The following is a 20752-nucleotide window of genomic DNA, read 5'->3' as shown; positions in this document are numbered from 1 at the left end:
TAGCACAAGTGGTGTGGCTAGAACTGAGACTCGTATAAGTCGTTTTTCCAATTAATGAGTAGTCAATTTTGACCAAAAAAACTGACTAGTTGAAATGTTTCAAAATCTTATAAATTCAGTTCATTTGATTTGAAAAAAGAAAAAATAAAATTTCAATTAGTTCAATTTCTATTACGTGCTCATGTATAGGCAGTACTCAAAAGCTAAAAATGATAACAGTGCTCAAAAAGCTAAAAAAAAAATCATTTCTATTATGTGCTCATGTATACGCACTGTGCTTTATTCCTTTTGAATTACAAGAAGAATATTATGAACACAGACAACATAAATTTGCAGTGTAACCTAAGAAATGTAGCAAAAGTTTACCATAACTTCACGAAAATCAATATACTGCTGCTCGTTTGATGCGGACGTCTTTTATATGTATGTTCATTTCTTCCATTGGGGTAGCCTTTGAACCACAACCTGCGACAATCACAAGAGCGGTTATCCTTTTGATCTGCTAAATGCTGGTTTACTTCATATGAGAATGTGGTTTATAATGAAAAATTCGTAGAAGCATGACTTATTTGACAGAGTATCCGATTACAATATAATGAGAGAGTTTTATAAACCAATATCGCGAGTAATTTTTTTTTTCGTGAAGATATTAGTAATACCTTGCCAGAGTTCTCTTTATTGCCAACTATTGTTTGACACGCGAGCCTCCAAGATTCAGGTTTCTGCACAGACAGACATAAGCTAAACATGATGTCTCCAAATGATGACAAGTGAACTTCACTTGCAGTATTTCTGCTAAAAGGAAAGAGCAACAATGCAGAAGGATAAAAATGAAAATCAACTTTGCTCTTACGAAGAGACAAATTCATGCTCGCCAGACACCACAAATCTATATCAGCTTTTGGCTTTCAGCGGTATCACACACACTGCCTTTTATTAGTTCAACACCAATTTTCACCATGTCATATATTGGGCATCTAGTCGACAAACAGTATTATGATTGATTTCACATGTAATCAGTTAGTTTATACACTTGGTCAATATCTACGAGTGAGAGTCATGAGTTCAATGTCCAATTTGTTCCACAGAATGAGATCAGAGAAAGAGTGAAGTATGATAATAAAAGCAGCATAATGACATAAAAAACAAGAAATCTTTCTAGTTTCATTACAAAAGAGGGAATACCTTCTTCAAATAACGGAGTTCCGTATTAGTTCTCTCATTCAAAAGATCTTTTCCATCTAAAATCTGCATAAGAATGACAGCCATAATGACATCAACGCACAATTTCCAAATATTAAGATCAAAGCATATAGCAATGCAAGCTGTACACATCAGTCACGATAATTCCTCCTATATAACGAGGCTTAGAAAATTTGCTAAACAAACCACTTGCTAAACAAACCACTTGCATATTGCGAGAAGTTCATAAGAACCACAAGTATAATCATTATTGAAGACATGAACCTTCCCCCACATACTAAGTGCAGTTATTTTCTACAAGTCATTCATCATCTTCAGCCAACAACAGGAAAATCGACAAGACTATGTAAAGAGGTTATAGGCTTATAGCTCCTTATATCTCTTTCTAATCGAACTTCAACAAGATCAGTAGCAAGCATTGCAAAAGAAAGAAAAAACATTGCATAAAGAATCCAACACAGCTCAATTCTACCTAATTGCAATTACTCTCTAAAATACCGATTCAAGCAATTGTCCACTCGTCTTTACACGGTCGGAAAATCTGCTCAAAATAAAAGTTGCAAGTTGTCTTTATCTTTAGTGCTATGAGGCATTGATTACACGGTCGGAAAATCTGCTCAAAATAAAAGTTGCAAGTTGTCTTTATCTTTAGTGCTATGAGGCATCGATTACACGGTCGGAAAATCTTCTCAAAATAAAAGTTGCAAGTTGTCTTTATCTTTAGTGCTATGAGGCATCGGTTTCAAATTCCAGTTAGAGCGACCGAGCCAATGAGCCAAAATGATATCCATTGTGTCACACGAACACGGAAATACCGAAACGGAAAACAACAAAATGCTATTTGCGAGTTTCACAAGTGTTTCCGGAAATGTAAATGAACGCTGAAAAGTAGGACTCGAGAAGTTTCAGGGAAACATAGATTATCCATGCTAAACATATTAGAATAAAGGCAACATTTTGACAATATATTTGAAATATATATACCTCCACAATACAGGTTCCACAGCTTCCACCACCTCCACAATTCATCACTTTCCCCTGTTCCATCAAATTTCCATTTTCTTACTAACAGATTTTTTTTTTTTTGAGAATAAAGCATAAACAGACTTTAACAGGCTAAACTAACTTACATACGCGCCGTATTGCTCTAACTTGTTATCCAACATAATACTCCTCAATAATTTATCTCCGCTTATCGCCTTAGCTCTATCCACCGTATACTTCCCGTCACTTCCTGCCTTCGGCTGCCACCAACGACGCCGTCGTGAATATAATAGTATTGACCAGAAATAGCGTATAAATTTAATAAATTACATACCGCAATAAATTCGAGCTCGATTTCAGGCTGTTCAGTTACGGAAGGCGAAGAAGGATATTCCGATGAGCTTGCTGCCGCAGCGAGCGGTCTTTTTTGAAGAGTAATGGAACTCCGATGTGTCTTTCCGCTACCGGAACAGAAATCCGGTAACCGTATTGATACAATGCTGAAATTAATGGCTGCCATTGCTCCGCTTTGCTTGACCACTCGCTATCTTCTCCTAGTACTAAGGCTCTGCTAAACGTATGGCTTAATGCGAGGGCATTTTCGTAATTTCCGTATGCAACCTTTGTGCTTTATATTTTGCCACCTGAAACCTTCTAATGTTACCGAGTTGATAATGAGGTTTTCAAAGCTGAAAACGGTTTGTCGTTTGGTCTCATACTCGACAACGACAGACATCCGACGTCCTCACCGCCGTTCTAGATTGGTTTTACCGCCGCTACCGCCACCTCAAGTGTTCCCGTCTACAGCTTCAAACCCTAACTGTTCATACAACAACGATGACTTCTCTACTCTATGCAACCTACTCAGCGATTCGAACCTTAAACACGGACAGACTCTAGAAACCGCCTTGGACCGAACAGGAATCAAACCGGAACCGAGTCTGTTACAGTCAGTGTTTGATCATTTCAATACTTCTCCTAGATTGGTACATGCTCTGTTTCTTTGGGCCGGGAAGAATCCAGAGTTTCAATCATCTGCGACGCTGTTTAATTCGGTAATCAATGCGCTCGGTAAACTGAAGGAATTTGATTCTGCTTGGTGTCTAATTCTTGCTCGGATTAGTTTGGTTTCAAGTGATACATTTGCAATTCTTATCAGAAGGTACACTCGCGCAGGTATTCAATTTCAAATTAAAGAAAAATGCATTTAAATGTCTTATGAAATATTGGATTGTATGCGTGATTTTGAATATGGTACTGTAATTATTGCGCAGGACGGCCCCAATCCGCGATTAGGACGTTAGAGTATGCGGTTAGTTTAAGTTTAATGTGTAATGATTCTGTTGTGTTGATGGAAATTTTGTTGGATTCACTTTGTAAAGAAGGGCATGTTAGAGTTGCTAAAGAGTATTTTGATAGAAAAAAGCAAATGGGGCCTTCTTGGGCTCCGTCTGTTCGGATGTATAATATACTACTGAATGGATGGTTTCGGTCAAGAAAGCTTAAACATGCGGAGAGGCTTTGGTTGGAAATGAAACAGGAGAATGTGAGACCGAGTGTTGTGACTTACGGTACTCTGGTTGAAGGGTTATGCCGAATGCGTCGTGTTGATATGGCGGTTGAGTTGTTAGATGATATGAAAAAGGAAGGCATAGAAGGAAATGCAATTGTGTATAATCCGATTATTGATGCATTGGCTGAAGAAGGTAGGTTTAAAGAGGTATCTGGGAAGATGGAATATCTGTTGCAATCTGAATCTGGCCCCACTATTTCTACGTATAATTCTTTGGTAAAGGGTTATTGCAAGGCTAGGGATCTTGTTGGTGCTAGCAAGGTACTGAAAATGATGATTAGTAGGGGGGTTAACCCAACCCCTACAACATATAATTATTTCTTTAGGCATTTTTCAAAATTTGGGATGATTGAGGAGGGAATGAACCTTTATACTAAGATGATCGAATCTGGATACATCCCGGATCGGCTAACTTTTCATCTTTTGTTGAAGATGTTATGTGAGCAAGAAAGGCTGGACTTGGCTGTTCAGATTAGCAACGAAATGAAAGCTAAGGGATGTGAGATGGACTTAGATACTAGCACCATGTTGATTCATTTGTTCTGCATAGCGCATAGATTCCAAGAGGCATTTAAGGAGTTTGAAGACATGTTACGGAAAGGTATAGTTCCTCAATATCTTACTTACCAGAGACTGAATGACGAGTTAAGGAAACGAGGGATGGTTGAAATGGCACGGAATTTAAGAGATTTGATGTCTTCCGTCCCTCATTCAACGAACTTGCCCAATACATATAGCGTAGAAGCGGATGCACTGCGGCGTGCAAGGAGATCTTCTATATTACAGAAAGCTGAAGCAATGTCTGAAATACTGAAGACTTGTAATGATCCGAGAGAACTTGTTAAGCATAGAAGCTCGTCACAAAATCCGCTATCGAGTGCAAATCGGTTGATCGAGGATATTAAAAGAAGATGCAACATGACATGATCTTCCAAATTACAGATGGCAGCGACTCTCTAAGCACATGTGAATCAAGGCCTTCAACGACATAACCTTATCATTATTCACGCTTATCAAAGCATAGTCACAATGCGCCTAAACTCTCATTCTTAAATCATACTGGTCTAAGTGTTCGTTCATCTCATTCGCATATTCTGCCCCTCCATTGAATTCGCTCCCATCTCTGGAAGACATTATTGCTTGCTGAGCTCCTTTACTGAGCCATTCTTCATTTTTCTCCTCTTGCGCCATACCAACAGTGTGCATTGTCACAGGTTTGTATTATTCTCTCTTTCTGTTTCTGTTTTCAGCCTATTGCTTCGCATGGTCTTGGTCACGGTTATTATGTTTATGCTATTCAGGTAAATGAAATTTGCAAATTCTTCCTTGTGGTTTAGAATATGCGTAGTGCTCCATTAATTACATTACTGCATCTTTAGCCCCGTGAAATCACAATATAAAGAGGTTATCAAACAAAGTTTTGTTCCCCATTTAAAATTGAAACTTTCCTTACAGTCATGTAGGTGTATTTTTCTTTGTTAATTTATTGAACACCAAATGAAATAATGAATAAGCTGAGTAAGGTTTAAACCTATTAAGGTGTTGGATGTTAGAATACTCAAGTTTGATAGTGCGATCACCATTGTATGAGGGTGTATCGACTAATTATCTAGCATTCACGTGAGAATTGAGATATGTGGATGTTGAGGGATCAACTAATATCCAGTACAAACTGTTTTACCCTTACTGGAGTATTACATTGTGAGCCCGAAAGGATAAGTATCAGATTAATTCTCGGTTTGCAATACCTATTTTAGGATGTCTAGGATTGTTATGGCCTTATGAATACCATGGGAGTAAAATTCAAATATGTTTCAAGTTATTGGAGGCTTTTGTTAGATGATTTAAATTTGTGTCAGGATTGCATCCGTCTTATGCTTTTCTGGTTAACTTATTTGTATTTTATGTTTGCGTTTCAGGTCCGTTCATTATATACCAGGTTCAGTGCAATCAAAGAACGCAAGAATTCCATGTGCTGCCGGAGGTATTGTTCTGCTCTGTATCACTTTGATATCTAAATTGTTTCAAACATAAGGGATCTGATTCTCTTTGATTATGCTATGAAAATACAAGAGAACTCCTTTTGATCACACAATGAACACACCCACCAGCCTCCTCCTAGTTGTGGTACTGAATGTTTTAGTCAACTACTTTGGCATAAATGGAATCAACACTCTAGAAAACTGTGACGTGGACTTCTAACTGCTGATATCTCCCTCATATTTATTTCCCTTTTATATTACTTTCCAAAAGTATTTGCAAAATCCATCTCAAGGTCGTCCTTGTACTATATATATTTTATTTTATCTGCTCTTTGAAATTCAATTGAGATTCATTATGTTTCTGTACTCTTATTTTTTCAATTAACAAGTCTTTATTTTAACGGAGATGGAAAAATTATAACCATGTGTTGTCTGTTAACGCTCATAATTTACACATCAACATCAGAGGAATAATTTACATGTCAGCATAGACAAAGTCGAAGCATAATTCAATGGAGAAATTTTGCTTAAAGTCTTTGATGATGTATATAGTATTTTTCTACTGTTGATGTGTATATAATGGATATTAATCAATGGCGCGTGATTGTAATCTCTCTATTTCGCTATATTTCTTTTAAGATAAAGACTAAGATAATCGAAAAGAGAAAACGAGAGTGTACGCAAATCTCAAAAAGATTCATTTTGACCCTTGATCTTAGGACAAAGGATCAAATGAGGCCAAATTTGTGGCTTTGAACTAACATACCTTTGAACTAAAATACTCTCAAAATAAGCGTTTTGACTCGTTTTACCTCTTCAGCTCCAAATGGTCCTATAATGTTTTGCCACCTCTTCAACTAAGGGGGTAAAATGAGTCAAATTAACTAATCTGTGGGTGTTTTTATTCAAAATCATAAGCTTGTCCTTAATTAATACTTTATGTCAAATTGAAGGGGGAAAAAAACCGTTGTTGATGAAGATGCAGTGTATGGAGAAAGTTTCAACAAAACTAGTGGGTGGGTAGTGAATCTAAGATGGTCCTCAAAGGAATAAATGAAGAGTGTAAGGATGATGAACACCACTCATGCTGTGTTATGTACAAGTTGAATTTTTCCATAAAGGAATCTATCGTCCTGTTTTTTGGATTGGAAGATGTGAGTGCTTATTGTTATTGGTGGGCTCTTCTTTTTAAAATCTTTTTATTCATCATTTCTCACATCACTATCCTCAACTTAATTTCCACCTTTGACATTTTTGAGTTTGAATTATTTGATGAGTTTATAAAATGGTTGTTTTAAATTAGGCAAAATGACTTCTATTCATAATTTTGATCATTTTATTAGATTTACATCTAAAAAATTATTTGGGCATTTTGGCACGTTAATTTTGCAAATTGGCATAAGTGTATCTTGTTTTAAATTCTAACCTATTTTTAGACATAATTTTTATTTTAAATTTAGCAGCCCTATCTAAATCGAAATAAAAGACCATTACACTGGGACTTGGCCGACTCAGCTACAGATGCTGCCTCGAGTAGAATTGATGAAATCATTTCATTCAATTTCTTGACATTATTAGATTATGAATGCTCAATTATTTGTTTGTTTTGTTTATCATCTCTATAATTATAATTACTATTAGTTTGTGGGATCTCATGTCTGCATGTTTCAATTTTTTTGTAATTATAGATTGACTGTGACGTTGATGTTTACATCTAGTATTCTCTGGTTGCTAATAGTAGTATTTAAATAGATTGTTTATCCCATTTAATATTACAAAAGTTATTTTCAAATTAAAAATTATTTGAAAAGAAGCATTATAACCTAGGATTGCTGTGATACTTTATTTTATTTTTGCTATGAGTAGTGTTTTTTTTAACAAGTTTGTTTTTAGCTTCTTGCTAATAGTGTTACTTTATTTTATTTTTATTGAAATTTCTCTTATGATCCATGAACCTTTAAATATTGGAGATCATCTTTAATATTATATCTTCTTTGTTTATTGTTTTTTTTAATATTTAGTTCTATAATGTTGGTTTCTTTTAGATTCTCTTTGAAGAACATGATCGTAAAGATTGAAACTTTAAAAGTTATGTTACAATATGCCTAGAATTTTAATTTGTATTAGGACTCTATCAATAAAATATTTGGGTGAAGGATAATTTTATTGTAAAAAAATGTTAAAAGAAAATGTTAAAAAAAATTCATCTAGTGTGAATTATTAGTAGTGATTAGTCCTATAATATATGGTAAAAGAAATGTTATAATTCCCCCCCCCCCCCCCCCCCCCCCCCCCTAAAGATAAGAGTCAATTATGAAGATTCAATTTACAAAAAATGAAAGTCATATAGCAAAAGATATTTATATGATCTTCAAGGATTAAACTACAAAATAATAGGCAACAATGAAGATATAAGTAATAAATAATTGAAAAAATAAGAAAATTCTAGATTTAAATCCTCGAACATTAACACAACGATTCCGTTGAGAGGGTGTTTCGAATTTTTTTTTCCGATTGCCATTCAATCCGCTTAATCCACTGAAGCCTATTATTTCCGATCTTCTATCTTCATCTTCATTGAAACTCTAAAAAAATAGATTCATACCCTTTTTATTTCTTAGATCTACAAGACTTTAATATTAAAGCTCAAACAAACATTAAAATTTCTTGTGGGATCTAAAAAAATTTAATCAAAGGGGGTATATAAGACTTTAAACTTTATTCTGACAAGATAAAAGCAAAATCCAAATTAAAATTAGACTTGTAAATTAAGACTAAAATAATTAGTAATATGGGCGGAGAGAAGATGATTTTCCGCCTAACCGGAAAAATTATCTTCTCCCACCCTCAAAAAGATGAAGAAAATGAGATTGTGTTTTAGAGAGAAATGAGGGCACAAAATTATATAGAGTCTTTTTCTTTAAATTTTATAAAGAAATGTTATAATTGGTGGTAGCTATATTATTATCTTAATAAATTAAGTAAAGATACTATTCTGTACTCCCTCCGGTCCATAATATTTGTCGCATTTGAGAAATTTTTTTGGTTCATAATATTTGTCATGTTATGATATCAAGAGAGTATTGATTGCTATTTTTCCATGTTTGCCCCCTATTAATTTATTAAAATAATACAATAAATAAATGAAAATGGTATTCATAAATGTAAACAAGTTTCAATGTAGGGTTAACTTAGTAAAAGTGTCTACAAATTAAGACATATTAATTGTTTTCTTAGTTCTTGTGCCAAAGCCAAATGCGACAAATATTATGGACCGGAGGGAGTATCTTTTTCTTTGTTTTTGGAATTGAAGTGTATTAACCCATTAATTAATGATTATTTATGGTTTGTATTTTGACTTAGAAGTTGCAAGACAATTCTACGAAACTTCTTAGTTTTGTTTTGTTCTCATTTATCCCTTATTTGAATGTACAAATAAAATTACTATCTAAGTTGTCATTTGCTCCAAAGTGAAAAAGACACTCGCAAGAAAAAAAATGGCTCATAATTCATAAAGGTACTACTCTTTCTCTTTCTTTGTACTAGGAAGAAGGACTATCTGGCATAAATTAGTACAAGTATAATATTGTAGAAATTCCAGCTTTATTCCGAAACGTTTGGGTAAAAAGTGGAAATAGCAAGGGCAAAAACACAAAGAATTAAGAAAATTGGAGGCGGAAAATTGAAATTATTCAAATTAGAAGGTTCAGTACTTAATGTTAGGCATCATGACTCAATAAATTCAAACTTTTGTTGCTTTTATAACTCTGAAAAAAAAAAACTTACCTTTTAGCCCTAATTTGTTTGCACCTTCACATTGTAAAACCACTAAATATATCCAAATTATAAACTTTCGATTTCAATTGCACTCTCAAATATTAAAATCCACACCTTTTGGTTTCATTTACACCCTTAACCATCAAATTGATCTTTTTTTTTCAATACTTCAAATTTTAATAAATATTCTAAATGATCCTCATAGTTATAATTAAAACAAAAAAACAAACTTCCTTAAATTTTAAAAAATTAATAATAATTTTTTATTAAATATAAATCAATTAAAAATTTAAAAATTTAAAACCCGTTCGTCTTCCTCCATGGAAGACGACCTGGTCGTCTTCCTCAGAGAAAGACGAACGTATTTTAATTTTTTAATTTAAAAAAATTAAAACTTATTTTATATTTAGAAAAATTATTTATTTTTTTTAAAATTATTGAATATAATTTTTTTAGCGGTTCGGATAGTGGCGACAAAATCATTAAAATACAGAATATCGTCAATTAATCTTGTGGAGTCGGGGCGGCGTGGTTGCAGAAATGAATTTTTATAAAATAAATATATTTATTTATATTAAATAAAAAATTATTGTTAAGTTTTATTATTTTTAAGAAGAATAGTTTTATTTTTATTTTAAATATAATATTAAACCCTATTTAGAATATGTGTTAAAATTTAAAGTATTGATTTGAACTTTTTTCAAGGGAAAATAGATTAATTTGATATCTTGAGGGTGCAATTGAATATGAAAGGTCGTAATTAGATATATTTAGTGGTTTTACAATGTGAGAGTGCAAACGAATTGGGGTTAAAAGGTGGGGGATTTTCAGAGGATAAGCCTTTTATAAATCCTAATAAATATTTAATTTTGAAAAATTATAAAAAAATGAATTTCTTTTTATCTAGTTATAGTGAAGTCTTTCCAATTGAATCAACTGATATTGATTTTTTTTAAGCGACATTTATATTTTGTCAGATTTGCCGTTTTTTATTCAATTTGATGAACTTGGTTTTAATAGGCCAAAATTCAATGACTATTATATGAGTGAAATTATGCTTAATTTATTCAATTTGACGATAATTAGAAAAATTAGATAAATTAAACTATAATTACAAATTTGATTATAACTGATAAAAACGGAAAATGTTTAATTTCTATTGTATTGCCCGGATACTATTGCAAAAAATGAAGAAGAAGAAAAATATCAAATCTTATTATATGTTTGCATTCAATCAAATTAATATATGCAATAAATTTCTATGGTTATTTGAGAAAAAACATAATATTTTATTGAAATCACATCACTATATATAAAATAGATTAATTCATACTTTGATTTATGGTGACGCTATTTTCAGTATAAGAAGCGATATGGATGGAGCAAGACTTTTAGTTTTAACAAAATCCTCCTCTTTCATTGACATGAAAAAAAAATTAAATAAAAAATGATAATTTTGTTAAATATAAAATATTGTTATGTCTTTATTAATTGTTGTCCTAAAAATAATAGCATCCTTATTTATTTTGGAAAAATAAATCAATTCTAATTCGCCTATGAAATAACTATTTTTTTTGTCAAAGATAGCCTACTCTAATTGTTAGCGGGGGTTAGGGGGAGTTAATGTTAAACATTTTTTAAAGGAAAATTGTAAGAAATACTCTGTTTTTAAAAATATTTGCAAAAATACTACGTTTTTTGAAAAAAATATTTTTTTACCTTTTTTTATGAAAATTTATTTTTTTACTCCGATTTATTTTTTTACTCTGAATTTTTTTGTAAACATACTCCGTTTTTTTTAAAGCTGTTTTAAACTGTATTATAAACGGTTTCAAAGATGTCAATTTTTTTAAAAAATTGAAACCTTTTGAAACTATAACGGAAACAGTTTTTTAAAAATACTATGTTATAAACCGTTTGAAACTCTATTAGAAACTGTATTTGAAACTCTATTAGAAACTGTATTTGAAACGTTTTTATAAAACAGTTTCAAATTGTGTTTTTTGAAACTGTTTGAAACTGCGGAGTAAAAAAATAAATTGCGGAGTAAAAAAATAATTTTTTTTTAGGTACACTTGTAAACTTTCAGTTTTTGAGGTAAATATACAAATATTTATAGTTTTTTAGGTATTCTCCTAAACTTTTCTTTTTTGAAATAGACACACTACCCGTGAGTGTTGAGGGTCAAACCCTCAACCTCATATACATATCATTAGAGCTTGCCCAACGGGCCAAACCTTCAAGTGTTATGAAATAGCTATCTTTTTCCTTGCATCTTGTACTCCTTCCGTCGCGTAAAAATAAAAAAAATAACTATTACTTTTTTGTCCCATAAAAATAGAAAAAGTAATATTAATTAAATATAAAATTATTAAAATACTCTTAAATTAATTATATCAATATTAATGGATTTATAGTTTCAATGTATGACTTTAAACATATGAAATTTCATTAGACAATATTTATATATTGGCTTTAATTTTTGTAAACCATTACAAAAATAAAAGGATGATCTAAAGTTTTATCACAAATTAACAATAACTAACTATTGGGATATTCTCACCAAATACATGTTTTTGAAATTTATTTATACCATTTTTGGCCATCTTTCCCTTATTTGCTACGCTATCTATTTTTCTAACTTATTTACAAAAGTACCCACTATATATTGAAGCTTTATCTCATTTTAGGTTAAACTTCCATAACCACTCTTTTTTTCTCTCTCTTCTCTCTTCTTTTCTTCTTCTTTTTCGTTTGATTTTCAGTTTGTCTCCTCCGGTTATTTTTCCGTTCGTCTTTTCCGTTCGCGCTATTGATTTCTCGACTCATTTTTAGATTTGTGTAATTTTTTAGGTTTTTTTGTAATGATTTAAACATTTTGTAGATAAAATTATTGTAGATCTATAATTTTTTATTTATAAAATTATTTTATTATTCATATAATTATTTATTTTGTCTTTATCTTATTCATAGATTTGTTTATTGCTACTGATTTTATAAAGAACAAATTGATTTATGGTGTATTTTGTAGTAATTTTATAATATATTTACGTTTTAGTATATTTTTGGTGTATTTATGGTTCGGGATATCTATATTTTTTTGGTGTATTTATGCCGTTTTTTAGTATATCCATGGTGCATTTACAATGTTTATGGTGTATTTGCAGTGTTTTCATGGTATAGACCATAAAACACTACAAAATACCATAAATACACTATAAATATACTATATATATACACTACATATACACTAATCTTACACTATAAAAACACCATAAAAACACTATTGTTACACTATAAAAAAATAGAAAAAAAATTCAGGATAAAATCTATAAAAAAGAGAATAAATTATTAAAAACTGAAAAATAGGGCTATATAATCGGTCGGTTCGGTCGACCGAACCGAAAAAACCGAAAACCGAAATTGGAAACCGAAAAAGGTATTTGTGAAATTAAAAAAAAGGTATTTTTTGTAAACAAAAAAAATCAGAAAAAAGTCAAAAATTGACAGGTAAAAGTGTAAATAAGTTACCAAAATATGTATTTCAAAAAATTACCATTTAACTATTCCCTCCATTCTATTTTAAAAGTTTCATTTGTATTTTTATGTTTTTTTTCATATTTTATCTCTATTAATAATAGAGGAATTTTTCATAATTTTTTTAAGATGATAAAATAAGAGTAAAAAAGAGAAGTCCAATAAAAACAAATATTCAAAGTGGAGATTAGATGGTTAAAAAGATATAGATTGAGAGGTTAAATAAGGTAAAATTAAAAATTAAAAAGTTGAATAGAAAAATAAAAGAATTGGCAAAACATCTTGTGTGTCCGGTGCACGCATATATAGAAACAGTGAAGCACAACATTTATACCCTTTTAGAACAAAACAACCCAACTGCTGAGACACACAGAAAAAAGAAACCAAAGTTGCAACCTTTTGCTATTTAATGCTCAATCTCTCTCTTCAACTCCATAAAAGCTTTATTCTTTTCATCTCCCCGAAGTTCGTGCTCTTTTTTCCTTTCCATTTTCTTGAATACCAACACAGCAACTATACAAATGAAGCAGATTCTTGATGATGATTGTAATAATAATACGAGTGTTTATCTCACACAACGGATGTGCCACGTCATTTTTACAACAAGCCAATAATCATTTGCGATAGGGAATCTTTATTTATTACTTATTTTTTTTATCATTAAACATTTGCACATGGCTAACGCCTTATTGGTTTGTTGCACGAATGACGTGGCGCAACCGTTGCGTTGTATAATTATTCTAATAATACTCCTATGGTAGAGATGATGATAATTGCTAATAATGCCACATCAAAACAAACCCAATAATACTCATAATCATGCTAGTAATAATGCCAACACTACACTTACTGTAATTACTAGTAGTAATTGTAACTATAATAATACCCTTCACCACAAAAAGTTGCAGCAGCCGAATCAAGAAGTAATTACTACTGCTGATAGTGATAATCATAACGCAATGTTCCATGATTTTCTAGGCATGAAGCCTTCTTCTTCTTCTAAAACAGATTCTCCTGCCCTTTTGGGTTCTTCTACTAAGAACCCTCCTCCTGATGCTTCTCCTTCTGCTTCTCTCTCAGCCGGTGCTGCCTCCTCTGGTGGTGGTGCTGGTGTTCGCTGTCCTCTCTCCACCGCTTCTGATCTTGCTTCTGGTATGGGTTCATCCTTTTCTGTTAGTTTGAACTGGGGTTTGATTGCAGTCTGCTGAAAGATTGAAGCTTTGTCTCTAATTTAGTATGTTTAAGTTAATGTAACAATGTGGTTTCTTTGGTTTTATTTTTCCCTTTTTAGTGGGTGTTGTGTTTTTTATTGAGTGAGCTAAATGTTTCCTTGTTTGTGTGTTTGTTTAATGGAAAGTGGTGATCTTTTACTTGGTGATGTAGAAAGGTTGTAGTTTTAATAGTGGAGCTGGTGTCTTTGGTTTATGGGTTAGTTTTTGTTAGGTCAGTTATGGAGTTGGTAGATTTTATAGGTTTCCAATTCTTTCTCTCGTATCTTTTGTTTCATTAACTTGTTTTTCTTAATGGGTATGTTGAATTTGCAATGACTTACCATTTTTTTTGTTTTAATTTGTTTTAGTTGATTGGTTCTGCAAATATGATGTTTTGACAATTATTTTGAATTTCCTTTAGTAATAAGGAAATTCATTAAGCACATTTGCTTATTAGCTACTTGTGCATGTTTTTCTCTCTAACTATGCCACGCTTCATGTTTCTTTTCTTTCAATGGAGATCTTTCCTTCTGTCGGCTCAAGTAGTCAACACTAATGATCTTGAATTGTATTTGTGTTTATGTGGTTGAAAATGTTGCAGATTGTAGTCGTTGACATTGAAATTTGATTTCTAATTTTAATTTAATAGAAAGGCAGGTTGCAAATCATCTTGAGGGGATTCCGTATTATGGTCCAAGGAGTGATATTTCTGGCTCTGAGATAAGTAATAAATTACTAAGAAGTAAGCGAAGCAATTCAGATTCCGCCTTTACGGGTTCTACTAGGGATGGGATTCCTCATATTTCCCATGACTCTCTCGAGAGCTTGCATTTGATGAAGGTATTCTCGAACAAGTTATGATATGGCTGTTCTTAAATTTTAAAGTGTAACAATTTCTCCTTACATGGCTATTGTTATTCGTGTTTGTTGAATCAGATGCTCAAGAATGGAGGAGGGGCAGATCGTCCGAGAAGGTCCAAGGATGATGAGGTTTCCTATGGTATGCAAGCAACGAGACCAAGTGCTGCATCTCTCATACTGCATTCTTCAACTGGTGGTAGACTTGATGCCAATGTTTCAAAATGGGAGCGATCTATTCCCGTGGGAACAGCAGCCATACAGTATCCTCCTCGTGCAGGCCAACTTGTCCCTTTTATGCATCAAGTTCCTCCAAACAAATTACGGGATATCAGTACTGGCGCATCCATTATCTCTCAGTTAGCTGCTGATGAAGGATCTAGAACTGGAATAAAAGGCCCCGGTATTTTGAGTTCTATCAATGCTGGTAGTGGCATTTCTGAGAAAAATTCATCCGGTGTTCTGCCAAGCAGCAGCAAAAGTAAGTCGGGGGCTCATGTTTCATATCCAGAATCCTCAACTCCTTCAAGGTTAAAATTACATGCTATGAGCCTTTGTCTACAGTAATAATTCTTACACTTAAATGTCTTATCTCAGACAGTGAATTAACTTGATGCTATTTATAATCCATGGCAGTCGTCAAGGTTTAACATCTGCTAGTCGTCAAATGACTGTATTTTATGGTGGTCAAGCTCATGTTTTTGATGATGTCCACCCAAATAAGGTCTGCTCCTCTCTCTATATATCTTTATCCTCTTATACCTAACATCAGCAAACTCTTTAATCTGCTTGAATTCTACTGTCTTTCGTGCCAAAAGCTTATGTTGCTAGCACAATAAATGCCTATTTTGTTATTCATTGTTTATGTGACCAAATTTTCTGGAGAAAGCTGTAAGGGTTTCATTCTATATTGGCTTCATGTGATTCGTTTGCATGTATGAGTTACTGATCGAATAATCCTCATGCCTATTGTTTGTGTTTGGTTATAGGTCTCTTGCTATCTTTTAATTATTTTTCGTTAATGGCAGTCTGCAAAATGCAGCCTGTAGTGCCTAGACAGTTGATAATTTCTGTGACTGTTATGTTGGTTGGCTATGTAAGCAAAGGCTTACTTCTAAGCGTGCTGCACAGCAGAGGTGTTACATTGTTATTGACCTGATGTTACTTGGTTACCATCAGCGCGGTCGCTAAAAACTGGTTTTAGCATCTTATATTACTCTTCATGTTGGTAAACAGGATTCAAATAAGTTCATGTTTTCTTCCACTCTGGCTTCGGTTCTAATTTTAATTATAGGCTTTAGGTCTCTCTACTTGAATTTTAATGTTTTACATATTCTTTACACTTGTTTGCTTGAGGAAGAACCATCCCAGTTGGAGTCCTTTGCTAAAGCTGCCAACAGAATGTTTCAACATTCAGAGCTTACATGCAATCATTTTAATTACTTGCAATGTATCAGGTGTTTCAGCTTTCAGAACTTAATTGTTACATCTTATTAGAGATGAAACATAGTATTGCCCGTTAAACAATTTGTTCATATCCATGAGACTGCTTTATATCAGTCAATCATGGAATGGCAACATGATTTATTTTTCTTTGGCTTGACTGCTGTATATCAGCCAAGTCTGGTAAATTCTGTAAACTGAAAGCTATGCCAGTTTGATTTAGGATGCGGTCTTATTGGTTGTTTTTGCACATCTTATGGTGAAACATTAAGGTTATGAATTTCACCATTATGTTAGAGAATACCTACTTTACAACTTGGTTTAACTTGATGTAGGTATTGTATATCTCTTTTCAGTTCTTATTGTTCTCGTTTGACGTTTTACTTTGGAGTGCTTAATTTATTGTTTGTTGTCGAACTGAAACTTTCGCTGGCTTCTCTGGTCTAAAGTCAGAACAATAATATGCTTATACAGTTTCTGGTCTCACTACTCAATTTGAATATTGTTGAGCTCTTATTATTGTTCTATGAATGCGAAGAATCATCCTCATTGTTCTGTGTAAAGATTGAGACTATGTTTTCACTTTCTTTATTCTATTTATGCTTTTCCTTTCCTGATGGTATTTGTATAATGGAACTAATAAAAGAGGAATTAATTGTTGCAAGAGTTATATCATTATTTTATCTAGGCTCCATTTCTTCTAAAATTTTCTTTTCCGATTACAATAGGGAGGGGGAGTTCGAACCTGAGAATCTCAATATGCATCAGTTTAGTTTATTTTATTAGTTTCCATCATTATTGTCTTGATCATATTCTTTATGTATTTGTTGAATTCAATTTCATAACGTTCCTTCTCCTAAGCAAATTTTGGAGCTACGCCCCTGAATGTTGGGGTATTTGATTGTCTATGTTAATTTAAAAATGAATACTAAAGATGGCCTATTAAGGTAATAATCTTTTGATTGGTGCAATTATCTTAAGTATGTTGTTCCTTCCACCGTGTTTTAGGCGGATGTGATAATGGCGTTAGCAGGATCAAATGGAGGGTCATGGTCAACAACCTACTCACCAAAACCTACAGTAACGCGGCCAGTTTGTGAGACCAGCGGAGAAACTGAAGCAGTCATGCCTACTGATGCACTACTCCAACGTGAGCTCCGTGGGAGGCTCTCGGGCAGTGGTAATGCCAGTCATGGAGTCGTCGGCTCTGGTGATCGAATCTCTACAGCTATAGGTAGTAGTAATCATTCTACGATATCAAAAAACCAGGCAGTTGAAGGCAGTCCTGAAGAGAAAAAGGAGTGTTAACTTAAGAGTTGAGGTTTTCTTGTTTATATGGAACTTTAAATGAGCTATCATATTCATCCTCATATGTAGACATGTCCGATCGAGCTTTCCACAGTCATTTTAGATTATGCTTTTTAATTAATTTTTCAAGTTTCTTCCTTTTGCATAAGATCAACAGCATCAAGAATTGAATCACAGGTATTTGCTCATGCACATCATCTTATATTTTGAGTGCCTCCCGTTAGAGATTCAACTCTGACAGTTTCATTCTCTTTCTGAAAAGGAAAAAAAATTACAGATATTTGCAGACGACTCATAAAAATCAAAATGTTCTGGTTATCGTTAATTCTATCTATACTGATGGGAAGACACATTTATGTTAATGTTCTTTTCATTTCCATTTTGTGAAATATAATTATTAAACTATTCCAAAAATTATTGAAGTTAGAATACTAATTAAAAAAATTAATTACTATTTTAAGATAATTATTAAAGTTAGGGTATTAAATAAAACAAACTATTATGTTAAGATAATTGCCTGAAATACTAACTAAAATAGACTACTTTAATTATTATTCTTTTTGTAAATGGTACATGAGATTTTCTGAACGGGTCTCAACTATGAGATAGCACCTTTAAGCTTTTCACATTCTGACTAATTTCCACCTGAGTATTGTAGGTTCTTTGCGGGAGGCGACTTTGGCCCCAAATTTTAAACAGCTGCATACATGAGTACGGTTCGAACTCGTGACCTCACTTAAGTCAGGAGAGCGCCTTACCAACTCACCTGCGCCTCGGGGTTACTACTTTATTTAATAAGCTAATTGTTTGAAAAAATATCCACCTTTTATTCTCTTTTCATTTGCACCCTAACGTTGTAAAATCGCTTATTACACCCAAATTCACACCTTTCGTTTTCAATTACACCCTAACTAAAAAAATTTGACACCGTGACAGTCATGTCAACCAATTTTACTTACTCATCTGCTGACGTCAGTGGCAGAATCAGGAATTGTTTCCAGCCCGGGCTAAAGAACATGCTATTAATGATATATAAATTCAATATATACGTGCTCTTTTTTCTCCAAAAGTTATACCCAAATTATCTTTTCTATCACAAGAGTTCACATTTTTTGGTGTTTTAATAACAAATATATCTATAACTTAAATTAAATTATTTTGATTAGTTTTCATCAAGTTATTTTTTTAAATTCACAAAATATCCACTTTACAAAATTCATCAATTGTTTATTAACAAAATAAAATAAAATGACAATAACTAAAAATACTAGTTGTATAGTCTATCCACTTTTTCGATTTTTCATGAATAAATCAAGTTCAGAAACCTAAAAAATCAAGTTAATATAGTCGTTACATAATATTAACCCAAAAATTAATTATATAAATAAAATTTAAAAAGGGAAATACTTACTCAAAATTGGAGGTTGTTTGATTTTGGAGGAGAATTTGAAATTAGAGGAATTAGGTTGGAAATTGGATGAAAAATTTAGAGAATAGATAAAAAAATTGATCGATTAGTGAAAGAATTGATGAAATTAATTAAAGGTTTAGTAAAGAATTGAAAAACAAATTGATTGGGTTGATGGTGTGGGTTTAATGAGAATTATTAATTCTCATCTGTTACTTTTTGGCAAAAAGGAACGGGACAATTGCTTTGTCCAAGCTGTTTCATTAAAACAGCAAAACCCTTTTTTTTAAGTTTAATGGAAGCCAAACGACATGTCGTTGGCCTTCATTAAACTAAAAAAAGGGACCGAATAGTCTTAAAACCTAAAACGCACAAAGCATCTTCTTCCCCAACAGGCAACAGCCTGCCTGCTGTTTATTTTCAGCCATGGCTGATAAGCTTCAAGCTTCCTCCGACTTTGACATGCTCCGGTCACGGCCCTTATCCTTTCCAACGGCAGCTAGAGCTCGAGCCTACCCGAACTTAAGGGTAGTTCCGCTCCTGGCTGACGTGTCATTTAAAAAATTAAAAATAATAATTAAACACATTCTAAAATTATAGGGATTATTTTTGCACTTTTTACATTCATTTTTAACACTAACTAATATTGTTTTAAAAACCGGACCGGACCGGCCGGTCGGACCGGTTGAACTGCAAACCGGTCAGTGGTCCGGTCTGAAAAGACAAAAAACTGAATCTTTTGGTTGGCCGGATTGGATCGAATTGAACAGGTAAAAAACCGGGTGTTGAACCGGATTGAACCGGTAAAAAACCGGGTGTTGAACCGGATTGAACCGGTAAAAAAATCGGGTGTTGAACCGGATTGAACCGGTAAAAATCCGGGTGTTGAACCGGATTGAACCGGTAAAAAATCGGGTGTTGAACCGGATTGTACCGGTAAAAAACCGGTGCAATTTTTTTGAAATTTATTAAACCGGTTGAACCGGTCATCTTCTTCATTTATCAAGGAAATGAGTCAGGAAAGATTGGAGGGTCATGAACGGACCACTTAAGTACCAACATCGTAAAAAGAATTTAACTATATATAATTAACCTCATAATACGACTTGTTAAATTTTGATTAACAAGACATCATTGACGTAAACTCTAAGAATTTTCAAAAGTAAATAATTTCATAATACAATAAATAAATATTGATAGAAAGCTTACCTGGATTTTCAAGATAATTTTTATTTGAAGCCATTAATGAAAATTGATTTCTCTCCCTTAACCCTAATTTCTTAATCACACTTGTTTAAATGGAATAGAGTAGTGTTTTTGTGTTAGAGAGAGAGAGGACCAAAATTCATGTTATATATAGACATTTCAATTCAATCTGATACGTCCATCACATAACCAAATCAACGGATGAGAATAATTCACATCATAATAATTTATATTAATTTAATTGGACCATAATTAAGTGTCA

At 32.8% G+C, this 20752-nt stretch overlaps 3 protein-coding genes across 5 annotated transcripts; 2 read left to right on the top strand and 1 right to left on the bottom strand.

Moving 5' to 3' along the window:
* Positions 1–231: 231 nt before the first annotated feature.
* On the bottom strand, positions 232–2707 carry LOC126681209 (photosynthetic NDH subunit of subcomplex B 3, chloroplastic). Its single transcript, XM_050376685.1, has 6 exons — positions 2522–2707; positions 2334–2447; positions 2188–2241; positions 1186–1248; positions 660–722; positions 232–465 (listed from the first exon to the last, which is right to left on the bottom strand). The coding sequence occupies exons 1-6, from the start codon at positions 2705–2707 to the stop codon at positions 430–432; spliced, it is 516 nt and encodes a 171-aa protein (XP_050232642.1). The 3' UTR covers positions 232–429.
* A 67-nt stretch (positions 2708–2774) lies between these two features.
* LOC126681122 (pentatricopeptide repeat-containing protein At5g11310, mitochondrial) lies at positions 2775–6958 on the top strand. 2 transcript variants are annotated; one of them, XM_050376527.2, is made up of 4 exons: positions 2775–3363; positions 3462–4974; positions 5680–5744; positions 6696–6958. In XM_050376527.2, exons 1-2 carry the CDS (start codon positions 2775–2777, stop codon positions 4685–4687), a joined length of 1815 nt encoding a protein of 604 aa, XP_050232484.1. In that variant the 3' UTR covers positions 4688–4974; positions 5680–5744; positions 6696–6958. The 2 variants fall into 2 exon arrangements, with proteins under 2 accessions (XP_050232484.1, XP_050232476.1); XM_050376519.1 differs by lacking the exon at positions 6696–6958 and having other exon boundaries at positions 5680–6085.
* Positions 6959–13793: 6835 nt separating this feature from the next.
* Positions 13794–18024, top strand: LOC126665129 (protein TIFY 8). Of its 2 annotated transcripts, none has more exons than XM_050357831.1 (5): positions 13794–14208; positions 14917–15107; positions 15204–15655; positions 15762–15849; positions 17577–18024. In XM_050357831.1, the coding sequence occupies exons 1-5, from the start codon at positions 13839–13841 to the stop codon at positions 17874–17876; spliced, it is 1401 nt and encodes a 466-aa protein (XP_050213788.1). In that variant the 5' UTR covers positions 13794–13838; the 3' UTR covers positions 17877–18024. The 2 variants fall into 2 exon arrangements, with proteins under 2 accessions (XP_050213788.1, XP_050213790.1); XM_050357833.1 differs by having other exon boundaries at positions 14014–14208; positions 14925–15107.
* The last annotated feature ends 2728 nt before the right edge of the window (positions 18025–20752 follow it).

This window comes from Mercurialis annua, linkage group LG1-X (assembly GCF_937616625.2).
Source record: "Mercurialis annua linkage group LG1-X, ddMerAnnu1.2, whole genome shotgun sequence".
Taxonomy (NCBI): Eukaryota; Viridiplantae; Streptophyta; class Magnoliopsida; order Malpighiales; family Euphorbiaceae; genus Mercurialis; species Mercurialis annua.
This window is presented reverse-complemented; position numbering and strand designations above follow the sequence as displayed.

Bases quoted from the DNA above. Each gene is read 5' to 3' on its own strand.
- LOC126681209 (XM_050376685.1), bottom strand. From the start codon at position 2,707: ATGGCAGCCATTAATTTCAGCATTGTATCAATACGGTTACCGGATTTC. The intron at 2,242-2,333 runs GTAAGTTAGTTT...TTGATGGAACAG, and splicing joins TAGAGCAATACGGCGCGTAT to GGGAAAGTGATGAATTGTGG. The intron at 466-659 runs GTATTACTAATA...TGATTGTCGCAG, and splicing joins ATAAAGAGAACTCTGGCAAG to GTTGTGGTTCAAAGGCTACC.
- LOC126681122 (XM_050376527.2), top strand. From the start codon at position 2,775: ATGCGAGGGCATTTTCGTAATTTCCGTATGCAACCTTTGTGCTTTATA. The intron at 3,364-3,461 runs GTATTCAATTTC...ATTATTGCGCAG, and splicing joins CAGAAGGTACACTCGCGCAG to GACGGCCCCAATCCGCGATT.
- LOC126665129 (XM_050357831.1), top strand. From the start codon at position 13,839: ATGCCACATCAAAACAAACCCAATAATACTCATAATCATGCTAGTAAT. The intron at 14,209-14,916 runs GTATGGGTTCAT...TTAATTTAATAG, and splicing joins CGCTTCTGATCTTGCTTCTG to AAAGGCAGGTTGCAAATCAT. The intron at 15,850-17,576 runs GTCTGCTCCTCT...ACCGTGTTTTAG, and splicing joins ATGATGTCCACCCAAATAAG to GCGGATGTGATAATGGCGTT.